Raw genomic sequence first — 20,409 nt, forward strand, 5'->3', positions numbered from 1 at the left:
GCTGCAAAAGAATGTGTGAAGGGTTTGCAGCTGCAGGGTAAGAAAGCGTTGGGCATGCACCACCTGGCAGCAGGCAGAAAAGCCAAAATGACAGCTTGAGGCATGGTCCTAGTATCCAGGTTGCCGCCACCAAAGGCCAAGATGCAGCTGATGACAAGCCTGAGTTTTGCAGTGCTCCTGGGCATGATGCCTACTCTTTCTCTCATCCTCCAGCCAAAAGTCCTAGGTGCCCCTCAGAGGGGAGGAAGCACTACCCACAAGTGGAAGCAGGTGGAGGCCTATCATCTTGTCTCTGTGAGCCTTGGCAGCATACAGCTTTGCCCAGTGGGTTAGAAGACAACCCCTCTGGTCACCCATCACTCATGCAGAAGCATTTTAGGGCTTCAAAGGTCAAGGAGTGCTGTCCAATAGGCACTCTACAACTTCTTTGGGAGTGGGTCTACAGGTATATAGGCTCCATTGGCCATGTGCATTCTGCCTGCTGCAGTTCTCCTCACAAACTGGGAGCTGGGGCAAGTGAATGCAGAGCCACCCCTGGAGCTGTCCTCATGGAAAGTCAAAGAAGCCAGTCACAAGCTTTCTCTTCCAGCATCTCTTTGGCCAGACTGACAGTGGACAACCCTCAGGTCACTCACCACCAAGGAAAGTGGGTAAGGGGGCAGTGGGTAGGGAGAGTGTGTTTCAGTGTTTCAGGTGAAAGCAGAAGCCATGATGGTGTGGGAGACAAGAACTCAGGAGGTTCTCAGATTGTGCTCTTTGGTTTTGCACCCCACTTGCTGGAGCTTGGGGAGTCTTCAAACTTACCCCAAGAGCAGCATGTGAAAACTAGATCTTTGCTCCTCTCCCACAAGCCAGCTCCTGGCACAGGTCTCTTTCCCACCCTCACTCTGTTCCTGCCCTACCTCCTTCCTTGACTTTCCCCACCTTGTTCCATCCCATTCTCTTGGCATGAATTCGGGCCCTCAGTATTCATGACTTCCTGCCAGATTCTCTTTCTCCATGTGGTTGCTGAATCCTGGTGTTTCTTTCTTTGGAAGACCTAATAACTTCACCCTCACAATGATATCTACTATAGTCCCCATCCTCAGCTCATTTGAACTTTTTCTTGACAGTCATCTCTCCCATTTATTGTATCCTCCGTCCAGATCCACCCACTCATTAGAAGATCATTGTGGCACTTCATTGACCTCAGGATAAGGCCAGATACCCCAGCTGTGCCAGGACAAGCAAGTCTTGAGCACTCTTGCTACCTTACCCCACTTCCACCCCCAGGGCAGACCCCAGTGCCTTTCCCATGGAACTCAGCCTGGACATGAGAAACCTTCTCTGGATGACACTACAGACACCAATATCTGTCAGTAAGTGTGCATAAAAGGTGATACTGCCTATCATACTCTGTGTTTCCCAGTTGACCTTCACCAGGTTCCACACTGCCTCCTACTGTGAGGTTCTCTCTCCCCTCTGTCTTAGAGCTCTGCAGGCTGTGTCTTGCCCCATGACCTCTGTGTAGATTGAGTCTTGCCTCCACTGAAAGGTTTCTGGTCCTGGAGGGGCAGCTGTCTCAGCCCTGGGAGGCAGGCCGGTGCATCTCTCTTAGTAGATGAAGGAGGCAGCTTACTTGATTGGATCCTCTGCTCCATCCACTCTGAAAGGCAGGGATCTGGTGAGGGTGAACTATTATTGATAATTCAAGCCTAGAAATGGGAGGTTAAATTGACCAGATGAGCTGAAAAGGTGTTTAAGGGAGTTGAGGGCTCACGAATACAGCATGCACCAGGTCACAGGTCAGCAGCTGTCATTTTTACTCCTACAGTGTGCCTTTAGGCATGTGACTTAACTGCTCAGGGCATCAGTTGTCTATAAAAACAAAAGTGGTGCATGAGGATGAGGCTGTTCCATTCCCCTCTCCCCCACCACCATGGAGGACCCACTGGGACCCAGGCCTCTGCTGTTGAGCAAGTCGTGTGACAGGGGTGGGAAGAGGTCTTTGATACCTTCCAGTCTCTGATACTGAGTACCACCTGCTTTCCTCCACAGTTGCCGGGGTCACTGGAAGCATGGAGCTGAAGAGGGGAAAGACCTTCATCAAATCCAGCTTGCAGATTTCCCATGAGAAACCCCCAGACCCTGCAGCCACTGCTGTAGCCAGGGAGGATGCAGGTCCCTGGTCAGTCTCGTTGGGAGGGCAGCAGAGACCACATTGTGAGAAGGGTTCTGAAGCCAGCTCCAGCATCCAAGGGTATGATCGGTGCCTCAACAAAGGGGCACAGACTGACCCTGAAGGAGGTCAAGCCACCTTAAAATTGGTACGGAAGAGCAAGACTCATGAGAGTGTTCCAGGGGCCAGCAAGGCAGCAACCACCCCAGGACAGCTGGTGGGTAGCACAAGCTTCCCAGGGCCCTCTGGCAGCCAGCGCATGATTGACTACCGCCACTTTGTGCCCCAGATGCCCTTTGTGCCAGCTGTGGCCAAGAGTATCCCAAGGAAGAGGATTTCTCTGAAACGGCCCAAGAAGTGCTTCCGGAACCTATTCCACATCCGCAGAAACAAGACAGAGAACTTGGCCTCACTGGCAGCCAAAGGGAAGAGCCTGTCCTCCCCGGGGGACCCATCGGATGCTGCAAGGCAGAGAGGGAAAACCTTCTTTTCCCAGGGCGAGGGGCTGGGGCTGGACGACCTGTGCCAGGACCTGTCTGACAGTGAGTTCCTGCCTGACTCACCCTTCGACCTCTGCAGTGCCCTGTGCGAGGATGTAGCCTCCCTGAAGAGCTTTGACTCACTCACAGGCTGCGGGGAGATCTTTGCAGATGAGAGCTCATTGCCACCCCTGGAGCTGAGTGAAGGCCCCGAGAGCCCAGGTCGGGTGTCCCAAGCCTTGGAAAGCAAGGATCCCAGAGGCCCTTCCCAAGACAGTGTGGAACAGCTGGCATCACCTGCCCAGAATGAGGTGTTGGATTTCACCAGGTTCTGGGACAGTGTGAATCGCTCTGTGAGGCAGCAGCAGCGTGCCCTGCTAGGCCCGTGGCTGGTGGGTCCTCAGGGGACAAACACAGACCAACCCAGGCTGGATGTAACTGGGTTGGCAGAGTTGCCCCTGTTTCCCTGCAGGGGCCCCCCAAGTGGCTCCAAAGCCAGCTCCGTAGACACAGGCACCCCCAAAAGTGAGCAGCCAGAATCTGTGTCTACGAGTGATGAAGGTTATTATGACTCCTTCTCCCCTGGCCTTGAGGAGGATAAGAAAGAGGCCCCAAGCCCAGGAACACCTGCAGCTGCCTTCCCTAGGGACAGTTACAGTGGGGATGCCCTTTATGAGCTCTTCTATGACCCCAGTGAGGCCCCTGTCGGCCCAAGCCTGGACGATGACTTGTGTGTGTCTGAGAGTCTGTCAGGACCAGCCTTGGGGACACCACTGTCCATGTGTAGCTTCCATGTGGGGGCTGAGGAGAACCTGGCCCCAGCACCAGGCCCTGACTTGCTTAGCCAGGGCTTCCTGCAAAGCTCTTGGAAGGGCAAGGAGTGCCTGCTAAAGCTCTGTGACACAGAGCTCGCTATCACCATGGGCATTGTCAACTGGCTTCGCCGAGCTCCACCTGCCCCAGCCCCTGCCCCTGGGGAGCCTGCAACCTCATCTGGTCCACAGAGGGCCCCTAGAGGACCGGCAGAGAAGCTAGAGGGCAGCGGGGAACAGGCCTCAGATGCAGGCAGGGCCACAGTGTGCTCAGCACCTAGCAGACAGCAGCTGTGGGCTCACCCAGGCACTAAAGGCCTGCTTGTCAAAGAGAGTAGTGTCCCAGGGGAGACTGTAAGGGGGACTGGCACCCCCTCCAAGAACTCCTCTCTAGAGGAAGAGACACAAGGCTACCCTAATGGCTTGATCTCCTCTGTGGGGTCTTCAGCCTCTACAAGAGACATTTCCAGTAAAGGCAAGGCTCCCAACTCCACTGCCTGGCCTGGCTCACAGAAGGAACCCAGGCCACCTGAGAACCTGAGGAATTCTCAAGGGCCATGGAGGCCAGGTCCCGGGGGAAGTGCTCTGGATGTAGGGCCCACCTTGGCTGGCTATGTGGCCCGTGTGGCAGCCTTGCAGATCCACCCAGACAGCCAGCCTCCAAGGCAGGACATAGGCAGTGGACCCTTCAGGCAGTCTCCAGCCTGGGGCCCTGACCTTCTGCAGCAGAAACAGACCAGCAGTTCTCCCAATGGGGTAGCTGTCTGTGGCCTTCCCATCCAGAACAGCCCACAGGACCAGAGGTGTCAAGGCCTCATCCTGAACCTGAGCCAGCTCAAATTGGAACCCACCAGACTGGGTGCCCAGACCTGTGCCTCGGTGGAGGGCCAGTCACTGCAGCTCAGTCCCAGGGCTGTGGCACAGGCAGGAGGACACAGGGGTCAGCTGGACTCTGAATCTCCCTCAGGCCCTACTGCTGGGCGGAATCCCCGGGGATATCCCCCAGAAATCCTGGGCCTCACTTTGAACAGTCAGCGGTAGGTGGGCTCCTCTGCAAGTGTCCTCACATGCCGCCACCGTCTCCTGACCCAAGAAGGCCTCCCTTGAGGCTAGTTGGAAGTTGGGGCTTCCAGGCAAACCATGATGGAGCCCCATCTGTAAAACAAGCTCACCCTCCTCAGGAGCTGCATCTTTACAGTCATATTCAGGAGAACCAAGGAACCAAATTTCCATCTTTTGTCTGAAATTGGAGGACTGTGTTGGGGGGAAGGGGCAGGACTTAGTCAAATGGGGGGAGGGGTGGATTTTCATGTGGAGGCATTCGTGCCTGAATCCAAAGTCAAGGACAACTCAAAACTGTGAACACCTAGCTGCTCCTCATGCAGTATGTCAGAGAGGAGTTCAGACTTGGGACCAATGGGAAAAAAAAAAATGGTCCACACTGTAAAATGAGAGGAGGCTAAGAGAGCCTATGTTTCTGCATGGGTATGAGAAAAGGGTGAGCTTCAAGGCCTGGAGCAGGAAACAGATGGGGGTGAGTGAACATTAAAAGGCTTGTGCTAGGGACTATGAAGCCAAACCAGTCCCATCCCAGCAAGAGCCCTGAATCAGCCAAGGTCCTGCATTATTATGCAACACTGCCAGGGCTAGCCAAAACTTGCCAACCCTTGCTGATGGGTGTTACTGGATTTTCTGTGACAAATTAACCTGTGTGAGTAATGATTTCCTTCAACTTGCACTCTCCAAGTCATGGAGAGCCAAAAAAGCCAAATGCTCTTTGAGAAGAAGCCCATTTTTTTTCTTCCCAAATCTGCAATTCTACATTTGAGTGGCAAAGGCCTTTCTCTCTGCCCCCTCCACACTCTCAGCATCCCCATTCCCTCTTTCAGGAAAACTTGCCTTGGAATGGGTTGTGCCCCCACTCCAAAGGCCACAGCACAAAAACATTCAGAACCATGAAGGGAGAAGACAGCTGGTGTCCCCAGGAAGGGCAGTTGTCCGTTCTGGCCCAGTGTCAGGGAAGCAGGTGCAAGGACAGACGACCCACTTGCTTTCTACAGGATTAACTTCCATCTCAGCCAAAACACTGCAGTCAGAGGCAAAGGATGGGGCACCACAGGCAGCTGTGAAATTTGTTTCCAGGGGAAAGTGGGTGGATCAGATTGTAGACAAACTGTAAGAGAAATCACCTTTCATGAAGAGCTTCCATGGGTAGGGAAGAGAGATGAACCAGTCCCAACTGTGGGAAGAAGACAGAGGAGGAATTTCATACAAAGACTGCAGTCCCATAAGGTAGAACAGAGATGGTGCCTCTCCTGAATGTCTGACATTTGATTTCAGTCTAGAAATTCTGTGGCCTTCCTTCAGCAGCTCTCTGAGACATGCTGTGTGCAGGATGTAGGCTGGATACTGCAGGTTTAAAAAGGTACAGAACTGCTCTTGATTGGGCCCATCCAGATCTGGGACAAGGGGGAGGTTTAAGGCCACCTCTCCTGCACAGCCACATCTGAATCGTCCTTCCAGGCCCCACACACATGATCACAACGTTAATGAGCCTGGCTGCGAGCAGGTTTATGTGGGGATCAGTCTGCCCGAACCCTGCGTCATCCTAAAAATGCAATTCTTATCCTTTTCAGATCTCGACACAGATGCAGAGTCCCTGTGACTTGCCCATGGACACATAACAGATAGCGTGTGGGGTTGGTCAGGTTACCATGCCACTCCTGGTTCCAAAAGCCCTGCTCTTTGGCAGGCTCTGGAATCTCTTGCTGAATTCTCACAGCAAAAGCCCACCTCAGAGCCTTCCCCCATCTTTCTGGAAGCAGGCTGAGACCCGAGGGAGAGTCCACCCTCCCTCAATCATAGCCTTTGTATTGTATCTGGCTTTGTATTGTATCTGACAGAGTGAGTGCTCAGTAAATATGTGTTGAAAGAATGAAGCGTCAAAATGTTGAATATGTGAATATGCTTTTCTCATTTCTTGTTGACCATGATCCGTGTAGGGAGAGAAACAGAGTAAGTTTAAACATGACTTTTCTTGAGAGCCAAATGCCTTTCTCATGGCAGGGGATAGTGATTCCTCATCAGGACTTTGAGTCATAGTCACTTGTGGTGACTGGGAAGAACCTAAGAGTATTTGAAAGGACAGGAACCAAGGCCATCCAGCCCAGAAAGGGGGCCTAGAATTAGCAGGGATGGGGAACCAATGGGCACCCAAGGACCCAAAGCCATGGCAAGGTTTGGTCTGCAGTGACCCAGCAGCAGAGCTAAGGAAACACAGAACCAGGGTCATGCCTACCTGGGAGGAACCAAAAGGCCCAGTAGCTCTGCACCTGGGAAGGGGTTTAAACAACCCCAGCTCTTCAGAGATTCTTATTCAGCCATCTCAGGCAGGGGTCCCCAAAATGGCCCGCGAGCAACTTGCTGGAAGGATGGAAGAGGTTAGTATGACCTCACTTCAGGTAATTTCTCTCCCCACACTCCACTCAGGCTGCCCTCCCCGGTAAGAGAAGTCCAAGAAGGGCCAGCCTAGCCAGACTCCACAGGCCTTAGGGTGACCCAATGAGAAGAAAGAGGGACTTTGGTGTCAGCTAAGGTGTCTGATCTTGTGCTGGGAATGGAAGAGGCCTGGGTGGGCATTTTCAGAACTCTCTGGTCATTTCTTTCATTCTTTCTTTTTTTCTCCTCCTCCTCCTCCTCCTCCTCCTCCTCCTCCCCCTCTCTATCTCTATATCTATCTCTCTGTCTCTCTCTCTCCTGAAACTAAACCAAGGGCATTCTATTACTGAGCTATTCTCTCTCTCTCTCTCTCTCTCTCTTTCCACTTTTTACTTTTATTTATTTTGAGATAGAGTCTCAGTAAGTGCCAAGGATGGCCGAGGCTGGTCTTGAAATTGTGATCTTCCTGCCTCGGGCTCTGGAGTTGCTGGGATCACAGGTGTGTGAGACCGCACCGGCCTTCTGATCATTTCTAACCATCTTTGTTCACATACAGCTGTAGAAGTTATCACAGGTTTTCTCTCTGTGAAATAAAAACTGGAGAAATAACGCCCAGCTCTCCCACAGAGCCTGAGTGACTTGTCTAGGGTTGCACATTAGGGGTGGCAAGGGACGGCCGGGGTGCACTGGGAAGCTGGGACAGGCTGGGTGAGGCTGGAATGGCAGTGGGAGTGTGGCAGGCCACATTAGGATGAAGCTAGAGAGTGGGAAGACTAGAAAAGAAGTGGTGAGGCGAGATCCTGCAAGCTGCCAGGGAGTGTGCTTCTTACCCTCCCTGGTTTTCTATTTATTTTCTATATTGGGAATAAATACATGGGATGAAAAGTCAAAAGGCACAGAAGGGAAAACTGTGAGTGAAAATCAATTTTCCATCTTTCCTTCCTTTGCCCTCTGTTGTTACAAAATTAATTCACGTTTATTGCAACCAGTTCAGGCAAAGGGCACCCTCTTCTTCCTTCCTTCTCAAATTCTGGTGTGTGTCCTCAGAACTTTTCTGGCCCATGACATAAATGCATGTGACCTTTGATCTTTTCTTTCTTTTTTTTCTGCTCAGGACTTCCTCCTCGGCCTTGGAAACCTCCCCCTATTCCTCTGAACAACTGCAGGGCAGTCTCATAGGTGACAGTTACTTGAAACTCTCTCCAGTTGTTGAACATTAGAGTTGTTTCCCATATTTGTTATTATAAACGAAGCTTCATTTACTCTTAATTCTCTATTCTCTAAAGTCCTCTGCAAAATTGTGAAAACAGAACTCATAGTAACAGTGCAAGTAGGTATGTTTATAATGAACAGAGCTTTCTGTTCCCACGTCTCCGCTCCACCGCCAACTGCCCGACCTGACGTTAATGCCTGAACTCCACATTCACATTCAAACTCCATGGTCGAGGGAGGAGTGATTTCTATTGTTATTGCTGTTATTATTACAGGTAAAGACCTTAGATATCATCATCCTATCCTTTAATAAGAAAAAGTTGGACAAACTGAATATCATTGACTTCCCTTGACCTATCAGAGAACTGAGATCACAGGGCCACCCCCCACCCCACCACCCCCAGATCCAAGCACATATCCAGAGAAGTACTGGGGCCAAGATCTATAGCCTGGAGGGAAGTCTAGTGATACCTAGAACTGGCAGGAACACCTGAATAGAAATTTTGACATGTTTTTGCAGACTGAGTGGGAAGCTGGGGCTTGGGTGATAAAGGGGACCAAAAGTTCGAGGGGATTTTCTTCCAAGAACCAGTCCACATTTTTTAGAATGAGGATCACAGAAAGATCCCTTCATGGCCCTGATGGGGATGGTAGAAGGGAGGGCATTGGGAAAACTGGGACCCCTTGTCCCTAACAAAAGCCTCCATTGAAGAAGAGGGGCTCCCTAGGGCTATGCTGAAACCTCAAGGCTGAAGGAAAGAGCCCATCCCTCCAGACCTCTCTAGCCTTCCTGTCCCACCTAAGGAAAATCAACAGCTCAAGCAATAGTCAAAAAGGGTCAAGGCTCCACAAAAATGGACTGGAAACACCGAAAAGGAACCAGACTCAAAGTTTAATCCCACCCCTCCCCCCCAAGCACAGCAACTAAAAGAATGATGACTGAGTTGAAGATCAGAGGGGAGACCTTAACCTCTAGTACCTCAGAATGTGACCATGTTTGCAGACAGATTATTTGAAGAGGTAATTAAATTAAAATGAGGAAAATTAGGGTGGACCCTAATGCAATATGACTGGTTTTTTTCTTATAAGAAGGGAACATTAGGACAGACACACAGAAAAGGCTCTGTGAAAATACAGGGAAACATGGTGAGAAAGAATTGAGAAACCAATTCTGCTAACTCCTTCCAGAATACAGAAATGTGAAAAAAATAAATTTCTGTTGTTTAAAAAAAAAAAAAAAGATCAGAGGGGGACAGTCCCCCACCATGCTCTTACGCTGCCACCACACCAACAAGGCTCCCATGATGAGAACCGTAGGTTATAGCTAAAAGGTCTACAAGAACATACTCTGAGCACAAAACAAAGGAAAGAAAAAGAAAAGAAAGAGGGAAAAATAAGCTCACTTGAGTAATTGGAAGCCTCTGGTATCTGTGGCTATGACGTGCTGACAGTCTAGTTGCCTGCCAGATTAACATACATCCTTACATTGGGAGCTTTTGATAGGGCTGGGGGTCTGGCTTAGTGGTAGAGCCAAGTGTGAGGTCCAAGGTTCTATCTCTACCATCGCATAATAATAATAATAATACAACGACCATAATAACCTATTGGACTCTGTACCTGTTATCCTATATAAATGCTTGGCTTTGGACAGCAATTTACAAAGCAACGTTTCAAAGGACAAAATTACAGCAGTTTCATGATCTTAATTGGCTTTAGTTTTGACTCTAGAATCAGGCAACACTTCATTCCATAAAATAGTGTGAGTATTCCAATGATCTGAACAGAAGAATTTGGTTTTATCCTAGGTTAGGTGGAGAAAGGCTGAGAATGCAGAAATGAAGAACAGAAAAAGGATTGGGCATTTCAAAATGACTTTCCTCATAAGGCAGAGACAGATCGACAGAATAATAGGAAAACAATAGATTGGTTAATATCAGGTTACTTCAGGTTACCTTTCTCTGTGTTTATGAAAGGATTAGAGAGAGAGAGCTTCATTATTAGGTCCAGTGAAACTAACCTGTTTGGAAAATTCAAGTGTTTTCTTTCTTTCCTGATTTCTCTGAAGGTTGGGTAACAGCTTAGTTTCCATTTGGTGTCAGGCAACTTTAGCATGAATCACTCCATTTTGGTTTTTAGTCTGGTCTGTTGGAGCTTAGTACAAAAGAGTGGCCTCCTGTGATGTTTATTTAACACTGCTACAAGGCAAAAGAAAAAAAATGTGTGAAGAGACAAAGCAATCATCAGAACCGGATTCATATATGACAAAGATAAATGAATTATCAGATAGGGAGTATAAAATAACTAAGATTTATACATTAGGGGCACTAATTGAAAAAGTAGACAACATGTAAGAATAGGTGATTAATGTACGCTAACAAAGGTCTAAGGGAAAAAAATCAAAAGAAAATGTTATATTAAAATCATCTCAGAAATGAGGAATAATTGTGATAAACTCATCAGTAGACTCAAAGTAGTAAAGAATCAGTAAGCTGTGTTTTAAAATACCTTGAGATACATGAAAATGAAAACACAACATACCAAAATTTCTGGGAGCAAAACAAGCAATGTGAATAAGGAAATACACAGCCATAATGCATTCACTAAAAAAGAAGAGGGGCTGGGGATGTGGCTCAAGCGGTAACGCGCTCGCCTAGCATGCGCAGGTTGTTGGGTTCGATCCTCAGCACCATATAAAAAATACAATAAAAATGCTGTGTCCACCAAAAACTAAAAAATAAATATTAAAAAATTCTCTCTCTCTCTCTCTCTCTCTCTCTCTCTCTAAAGAAGAAGAAGAAGAAGAAGAAATTTCAAATCAATAACCCAACTTTACACCTTAAGAATCTGGAAAAAAGAGAAAGCTAACCCAAAGCTAGCATAAAGATAGAAATAATAATGATTAGAGTGGAGATAAATAAAAATAGATAATAGAAAAATAATAAAGAAAAATCAACAAAATCAAAAGTTGGTATTTTGAAAAGATTGACTAAATTGACAAGCCTTTAACTAGATTGAGAACAAAAAAGGAAAGACTCAACTTATAAATGAAAGTAGAAACATTAATACCAGTTTTACAGATATAAAAAGGATTACAAGAACATGCTATGAAGGCTTGTGTGCCAACAAATTGAATGAGCTACGTGAAATGGACAAATTTCTAGAACACACATCCACCAAAATTAATCACAATAAAATATAAAATCTGAAAAGACCTATCATTATGAAGATTGGATCAGTAATTCTAAATCTCTCAACAACAATAACGAAAGCCCAGGACAGGATGGCTTTACTGGTGAACTCCCCAAACTGTTTTTTTTTTTTTTGTCTTATTTTGTATAGGGCAATACTGGAGATTGAACCTAGGAGCACTTCACCACTGAGCTATGTTCCCAATCCTTTTTATTTTTTATTTTGAGATAGGGTCTTACTTAATTGCTGAGGCTGGCCTCTCAAGTCTCTGCACCCTCTTTCCTCAGCCACCCAAGTCTCTGCACCCAACTCCCCAAGCATTTAAAGAAGATTTAAATCTATCTTCAATCTATTCCAAAAAGAAGAGGAGGAGGGGAAAGAGGAGGAGGAAGAAGAAGAAAAGAACACTTCCTAATTCATCCGATGAAACAGAATTGCTATGATACCAAAGCAAGACAAGATAAAAACACAGGAAACTACACACCGATATCCCTTCTGAATACATAGGTGTAAAAATCCTAAACAAAAATACTAGCAAACACACCAAGTGAGTTTTAATCCTGAAGTGCAAAGATGTGGAAACATTGAAGAATTGGACTGTAACAGCATGTCAGTAGGATGAAGGGGGAAATCCACATGATCATCTTAATCAATGCAGAAAAATTGACAAAATCCAACACCTTTAAGTGATAAAATACTCAGTAAATTAGGAACAAAAAGAAACTTTTTCAACATGATAAAGGGAATTTAAAAATCCACAATTACCAGAGTCCTCTGTAGTAAATGATTAAAACCTTTCCCCTAAGATCAGGAGCAAGATAATACTCACTTCATGACTTCTACTCAACATGGTATAGCAGTTTTAGCCACAACAATTAGGCAAGGAAAAGAAATTAAGTGTATCTAAACTGGAAAGGCAAAAGTAAAATTATTTCTCTTCCTAGATGACATGATTTTATACACAGAAGTCCCTTAAACTTCACACACAAAAAAAAAAATGCTAGTGAAAATAAATTAATTCACCAAAATTGCAAAATACAGAGTACATAAAGAATTACTGCAATCCAACAGCAAGGCAATTTAATTTAAAAAAATAGACAAAGGGCTGGGGACACTGACGCATGCCTGTAATCCCCACAGTTAGGGAGGCTGAGGCAGAAGTTCAAAGCCAGCTTCAGCAATTTAGCAAGGCCCTAAGCAACCTAGTGAGATCCTGGCTTAAAATAAAAATTTAAAAGGTTGGGGGATGTGGCTTAGTGGCTGAGCACCCCAGGGTTTAATCCCTGGTACTAAATAGGGGTAAAAAGTCAAAGGACTACAATACACAATTCTCCAAAGAAGATACACAAATGCCTTATGAGCACCTGAAAAGATGATCAGCATTCATAATCATTAGAGAAATGCAAATCAAAACTATAATGAGATACCATATCATCCCCAGTAGGACAACTATTAAAGAAGAAAATAGGAAAAGCATTGGTAGGTATATAAAGAGATCAGACCCTTCGTGCATTCCTGGTGGGAATGTAAAATAGTACAGCCTTAGTAGAAAACAGTTTAGCAGTTCCTCAAAAAACACATCATTTCCACTAAGTATATACACAAAAGAACTCCAAGTGCAAATTCAAATATATAATTTTTGCACTACTCATCACTACAGCATTACTCACAATAGCCACAAAGTGGCAACAACACAGGAGTTCATTAACTGAATAAATAAAATGTGGCATAATAATACAATGAAATAGTATACAGCCTTAAATATACAATAAAATTCTGATATATGCTGTGACATGTCTGAACCTTGAAAACACTCTGGTAAGTGAAACAAGGCAGACACAAAAGGAAAAATATTGTATCATTCCACTTAAATGATGTATCTGAAATATGTAACTACATAAAGACAGAAAGTGAACTAGAAGTTACCAGGGGCTCATGGGAAGGACAGAATGATGAATTATTTTTTAATGGATATAGTTTTTATTGGGGATGATGAAAAAGTTCTGGAAATGGATAGTGGTAACAGTTTGCCAAAATTATGAATGTACTTAGTGCTGCTCAATTGTACACTTAAAATGGTCATAGTGGTAAATTTTGTTATGTATATTTACCATAATAAAAAACAGAAAGCAAAAAAAAGTCAGTGAATTTGAAAAGAGACAATTCAAACTTCCAAAATGGAAATACAAAGAGAAAATTAACTGGGCAAGGGAGAGGAAGGTGGAGCATAAGTGAGGAAGAATAGAATACCCAACAACTGTGAAACAGATCAAAAGGTGTAACATAATTCAAATACCAGAAAACATGAGGCATTAAAAGTGTTAAGGAAATTGTGATTGAGAAATATCTAAAATGAACGATAAGACTACAAACCACAGATCTAGTAGATAAGACTTGTAGACAAGATCTAGTAGACAAGACTACAAACCACATCATCTAGTAAACTCAGGGAATATCAAACAGGATAATTGCCAAATACACACACACACACACACACACACACACACGCACACACACGCCCCCTACCTGTCATATCATATATTCAGATGGCAGAGAAACCAAAGAGAACATTTTTTAAAACTCACAGGGGTTATTGGGAGTGGACACTTCAACTACAGAGGATCAAGAATAAGAATTATGGTGAACTTTTCATCAGAAACCATGAAATAAATGTTCAAATAAGTTCTTTAGACAGAATGAAAACGATACAGGTTTAACACTTGGACCTCCATAAAAGTAGAGCATCTGAAAAGGAATACAATAGGGTAAAATAAATTATTTTATTTTTATTTTTCTCACTCATTTGAAAGACAACTATCTGCTTAAAGCAATGATAGTATCAATATAGTTGGTTACTATATTGTAGTTGGTGTTTGCAGCAAATGGGTAAGTGGCGTGGGTAACAGTAGTGCCAATCCACCAAACTCTGTTATTAGATAGCTGAGATTCACATGAGATGTAATTTCAAGATGCCATCAAATTGTACTTATTATAAATACAAAAAAGTAACAAATTATATTTGTTACAGAGAAAAAATACAGTGAGCATATACACTTTATAAAATGGTAGATGTTTTATCAACAGTTACTTTAGATATAAACATCAGATAAAAGAAAAAGATCCTGAGATTGGATTAGAACACCTTAATGGATTCCTGCATGCTGTCTGTATGAAACCCACTTGAAATATATTTGAGACAGGTTAAAAGTTAAAGAAAGTACAGAGAAAGATATGCCATGCTGACGTTAAACAAAAGAACACAGGGTAGTAGCTATATTGATTTCAGAGGAAGCGGACTTAAAAACAGGAAGATCACTGGAGATGAAAAGGATCATTGGATAATTATAAAGGAGTTAATCCTCCAAGAAAATGCAGCAATCCTAATAAGGCGTTTAATAGTAGAGCGTCAAAATTTATGAGGCAAGAATTGATAGAACCAAACTTTTAAAATTAATTAATGTATTTATTTTAATTAGGTACATATGATAGCAGAATGTATTTTGATTCATTGTACAGGATTGCAACACAACTTTTCGTTTCTGATTGTACACGATGTAGCATCGCACCATATGTGCAGTCATACATGTACCTAGAATAATGATGTCCATCTCATTCCACCATTTTTCCTGCTCCCATACTCCATCCCCACCCTTCCCTCTCCTTTGCCCAAAGTTCCTCCATTTTTCCCATACCCCCCACCCCCTTATGGATCAGCATCTACTTATCAGAGAGAACATTCAGCCTTTGATTTTTTGTTCCCCATTTTTAAATAGAGATCCAAACACTCTTTTATCTCAAGAATTATTATAATATTTAATATTAACATTTTAAAACCAAAAGTGTACATCCATTATAAGGGCTGGAGATATAACTCAGTTGGTAGAGTGCTTGCCTTGCATGTACAAAGCCCTAGGTTCAATCCCCAGTACTGCCAAAAAAAAAAAAAGTGTATATCAGTTATGAAGCTAAAAACTCCATGAACTTTCTCACCTTCTTTACCTAGGCCTGTTTTCTCCAGGCCTCAAATTCTTTTAAGGACCAATAAATCTTAGACTACTCTATGTCCAGTTAATTCATGTCTATATATCTTGTATATATAGACAGAATGTATTTTTAGACTAATTAAAAGAAGCCTAGAGGGAGAGTGCTGAAGACCCATGGTATGGGTACAGTTCAAGTGCTTATTAACTAAATAAGGTCAACCTCAAGATTCTGAGCACCAGACCACTATTGCACATCTGTGATCCATGAAAGGAAACCAGCTCGTTAGGCTGATGCTATATCCATATGCTTCTAGTGTTCACCATTTACAAAGTTTCTTTAAAAGAAGAAGCTTGAGACCCCCAAAGCATACCTCATACTCCTTCTCCCTTGAGTATGTATCTTGCTTCCTTGAACAATCACTATCTGTCCCTCTTTTGCTGAACAAATACCTGAGATTCCATTTTTTGTGGTGTAAATCAAGCAACTTCCAGGCTGAGTTGAGATCCCATTTTCCTTTTGAGTACCTCCTCAGATCCATTTCGGTGAGGGCTGAGGGAAGCCCCCCCCCCACCCCTTGTTACAGGTGGCAAAGAGACGGAGCCTGCAGGAAAGTAATGCAGGGTTGGAACTCTTGATAGAAAGTGGGCAGAACGGTTGGACCTGGTGGTACATATCTATAATCCCAGCTACTCAGGAAGCTGAGGATTGCAAGTTTGAGACCAGCCTCAACAACTGAGCAACACCCTGTCTCAAAACCGAAATTTTCAAAAGGGGCTGGGGATGGAACTCAGTGGTAAAGTTACCCACGAGTTTAATCCTCAATAACAAGAAAGAACAAAAGACAGAGAAAGAGAAAGAAGGCGGGGAGCTAGGGAGGGAGGAAGAAAGAAAGGGAAAGAGAGAAAGAAAGAGGGTGGAGAGAAAAAAGAAAGAGAAAGGAAGGAAGGAAGGAAGGAAGGGAGGGAGGGAGGGAGGGGATAGAAGGGTAGAATGTCGGCTTAACATGGCAAGGCCTCAGGTCCAATCACCAGCACTGCAAAAAAATGAAAAAGAAGGAAAAAGTGTTTAGAAGAAAACTCAGTTCTAAGGCAGCATCTTATCTGTTCACACAAGTTCATTTCTGAAGGTGTTTTCATGTATGTTTCCAAGCATGAGAAGAATAAAGAATGACATGGAGTATTGCATTTTTACAATGAGTATCTACAAACACTAATTTATTGTTATTTTAAAGGGACAGCTAGGGAGAAAAACCTCAATGTCCTTTTCGTAAGCAGCAAGAGTATCTGTACAATTTGTACTAAGAAGGAAGAAATTATAACAAGAACACTAAGGTGATAGTATATTAATTGAAGAACATTTGGTGAGCAAATTCAGTTTCCTAAGATAAGCATAGTTGATAACTTACATTTAGTTGATGTCATTTTCCATAGTTATTAGATAGTGACTCAAGAATACAAGTCACAGGTCATAGGACGTGAGTCTGAATGCAATACTAATCATTATCACCAAGGACTCCCTCACCCTTTGTAGCAAACCATCCAGCCAATTTATGAACTTTATCATGACAGAAAAAAATAAAATAAATCAAGATCAAATCTTAAATCGGTTCTTCTAGTAACATTGTAAATTTAAATTGATCCTTGAATTAATATTTGTAAGTTTCTTAAAACTGCCTGACTTATAGCAAGTACTATATTAGAGTCTGTTAAATAAGATAAAAGAATAAAATAAAATAACCTGGTAGTGCAATCACAGGGCCAAATGTTAATTCTATATTTCACATTTTCAGGAACTACCAAAGGGTTTTCTAAAACAGCTTCAACATTGTGCATTCCCACCAGCAGCATATGTAGATTCCAATTTTTCCACATCCTCCTCAACACTTGCTATTCAAGTCATCCTACTGGATATAAAGTAGACTTTCAGTGTGGTTTTGATTTGCATTTTGCTAATGATTCAAAAATAGTGAGTGCCTTACATGTGCTTAGTGATAACCTGAAGAAATATCTATTCAAATATTTGCCTTTTTTCCCCAGAACTGGGGATTGGACCTGGGACTTCCTCATACTAGACAAGTACCCTGCCACTGAGCTGCGTCCCCAGCCCTTTGCCTTGTTTTAGTTGGGACTTTTATCTTTTTATGTTACCCCCATCCTGCCTTCAGCATTCTCCATTCTAGGGGATGAGGACTGGTCTCTTGTGTCCTTTCCCATATTGTTCAATACTGAGAAGATGAGGAATCCATTCAGTTTATAATGTAAATAATCAAAACACAAGTTTGAGGTTTTTTTTTTTTTAAACACTTTAATTATCTGGGTATGATGGCACACACCTATAATCCCAGCAGTTTGGGAAGTTGAAGCAGGATTACAAATTCCAATCCAGTTTATGCAATTTAGTGAGACCCTTTCTCAAAATTTAAAAACAAAAACAAAAACAAAAAAAAAAAAAACAAGGGCTGGAGTACTTCAGTAGAAGAGCATCGCTGGATTCAACTGCAAAACCACAAAAAGTTTTTTCTAAACTCCTCTTAATACCTGGTGTATAGTGAGTGCCTTCTCTGTGCCAGCAACTATGTCAGGAGCTTGTGACACAGAAAATCAATTCTAGATAGTCCTTGATCTCAGAGGACTCAAGCCCAGGGGAAGATCCTCACATAGTGACACACAGGGAAGAAATTGATTGAGTACCAGAGTGCACAGAGAAATCTTAGGGCCCCTGAAGGGCAGAAGTTCCCAGGAGGCATTTTTAAGGATGAGCACAAGGACCCTGAATGCAGGGACAGGAAAGGTAGATTGTGGCAGAAAGACTGGGACAGGAACAGCAGGACCAAGAAGTCACAAGGAGCTCAGTTCAGAGCAGACTGGGCAGTAGCAACAAAGGAAGACAGTGAAATGTGGCCAGCCCCATTCCTGCTACTCTGAAGGTGTGGTGCCTGCATGTTCCTGAAGCCCACCAGGGGTGAGTGGGCTGACCAGCTGTTTAAATCTCCATGCAAAGAACCAATAGAGTTTGCATAAAATGAGATTAAATGTTTAAAAAATTTATTTGGTAGTCTTTAAAAGATACTAAAGCATAGAAAGACTATACAAGGGATGCTCAAGTGTCCACCACTCAAGAAATAACAGTGCTCCATGTACCTCTCCCAATTGCCTGTACCTTGTTGCACCCAGAGGCAACTACTATCCTGAATTTCTTATTTATTACTAGTCTAGTGCATTCCTTTACACTTTGGCTTGATGTAGATTAATCACTAAAGGATATACAGTATCTGTGGCTTATAGTCTTAGTATTTTCCACATATGAATCATTCTGTAGGTATTCTTATGCAACCTGTTTTCTCACTCAGCTTTTAAAGTCTCGGACACTTCTCTCCACTGTTAGAGGCATTAGGTATACCTTTGATGTATATAGTTCCCCATGGTGTCCTATTCCATTCTTATCATGTCCCACAATCACTTCTCCTATTCTGGGTCTTTTATCAGTTTCCAATTTTTTTTTTTAGCATTTTTGTGTTCTTTTTAGATATGCATGAGTAGAGTGTATTTTGTCATACTACACATTCATGAGTATAACTTATTCTTAGAAATTAGGATCCCATTCTTGTGGTTGTACATGGTGTGGAGTTACACTGGTCATGTATTACAGAGTAAGGCAGGCACAAGATGTTCTATTCTTGTCAGACTTGGGCTGGGTGTGCCCTTTTCTCAAATGAGCATGGTGCCGGAATTCAGATCTGGTGTTACATATAAGGAAACTGAAACACCCAGATTGTGATGAGATTATGGACAGAGCAAAGCTTCACATCTAAGTCTGCCTCAAAACCCTGTCATTCTATAGCAGGCTTCTTCATTACCACGTTTGCAGGTGTGCTAGCCCTTCTCTTTCTCTGACTGGCAATCTTCAGCTCGGCATGTTCTGTATTCTCTTACACCATAATCTTGTGCATGCACCAGGTAGCTGGCAAAGACCATCCATCTTCTGTCCAGCTTCTCATCCCTGAGAAAGGCAGATTTTAATTGATTTGCCTTTCTGCTGGGCAGCCAGGATCACCTGCCCTTCTAACTCAAGTCATAGACTTCTTTGAAAGGCTTCATAGGGTTGTGTAGCACTCTCCATAGAAAGCTGAATTTTATGCCAAGACCACCCCAGGCTGAATGAACTGAGTAGGACAGATGGGAAGTGGGCCTCTTGCTGCCTCTTACCTGGGACCCCAGCTGTAGCAGATCCTCTTCTTGAATTCAAGCCTGACTTTTTAGAAAACTCCACTTTAGACAACATGCTTCTGTTCCAGGAAGAAAAAAAACGGGTCTGCTTTCTTTTGCCAGGAGTGGGGCCGATAAGGACATCTCTAGGACTCAGTAATATGTCTACACCTAGCACAGGGCTACCCAGGTGATTTGCTGATGGCCAGCTAGTCCCTTGTCCCAACATGATCAAGAACTTGGTGGAGGGGTGGTGAATTGGATCTGCAGAGCCCCAGACTTTGCAGGATTAGAAATTCATTATGTCCTGAAGATTACTCTGAACTCACCATCGCGTGAGGTGCTGAGCCCAGGAGCTACCACTTTCTAGCTCTGCCAAGTTGGGTAGTGTGTGTCTTCTGCAAAGACTCACAGTGATCTGCATAAAGGTCGGGTGCATTGCTGAGGAGTGCCCATGGAAGTCCTGTCTCTTCTCATCACCAAGCATCAGAACTCCAGACTTCTAGCACTAGTTTCCAGCAGCCTTTATTGACACTGGCAGCAACCCCAGGCCCTGAGCCAGGTGTAGACAGTTTCCCAGGCTGTGATCATAAGGCCCCAAACAAGGAGAGGGGCACTGTGGGTTTCTTCATTTTATTATTATTTTGTATTTGTTTGTTTGTTTATAGTGCTGGCATAAGAAACCCAGCCAGCGAGGAATTGATTGGTCGTCCCTTGGCATGGTCCCAGCCTCGTTGTGCAGAGTAATGGAGTCACCGAGGACTTGCGCTTCAGCAGCCACTGGCTTACCAGAGATACGGTCTCTCTCATGGGCTTTTTTAAAAAATCTCACCGAGGTCTGGGATCTGCTTTCCTAGTGGGTAGGGGTTCATGAGCGAGCGTGGCAGGATACAGGACTGAATTCGCTGACCCTCAACCCTGCAAGCCAGGCT

At 44.1% G+C, this 20,409-nt stretch overlaps 1 protein-coding gene across 1 annotated transcript; it reads left to right on the forward strand.

Annotated features, from left to right (window-relative positions):
• Nucleotides 1-429: 429 nt before the first annotated feature.
• Amer3 (APC membrane recruitment protein 3) lies at nucleotides 430-7,211 on the forward strand. Its single transcript, XM_046463779.2, has 2 exons — nucleotides 430-1,358; nucleotides 2,038-7,211. Exons 1-2 carry the CDS (start codon nucleotides 1,295-1,297, stop codon nucleotides 4,488-4,490), a joined length of 2,517 nt encoding a protein of 838 aa, XP_046319735.2. The 5' UTR covers nucleotides 430-1,294; the 3' UTR covers nucleotides 4,491-7,211.
• Nucleotides 7,212-20,409: the final 13,198 nt, after the last annotated feature.

Source organism: Marmota monax, unplaced genomic scaffold, assembly GCF_021218885.2.
Source record: "Marmota monax isolate L192 unplaced genomic scaffold, Marmota_monax_Labrador192_F-V1.1 WCK01_AAM20220418_F8-fsc00034, whole genome shotgun sequence".
NCBI classification, from domain to species: Eukaryota; Metazoa; Chordata; class Mammalia; order Rodentia; family Sciuridae; genus Marmota; species Marmota monax.

Excerpts from the sequence above, each read along its gene's own strand:
- Amer3 (XM_046463779.2), top strand. The coding sequence starts at position 1,295 with ATGGAACTCAGCCTGGACATGAGAAACCTTCTCTGGATGACACTACAG. Across the intron at positions 1,359-2,037 it reads ACAGACACCAATATCTGTCA|TTGCCGGGGTCACTGGAAGC; the intron begins GTAAGTGTGCAT and ends TTTCCTCCACAG.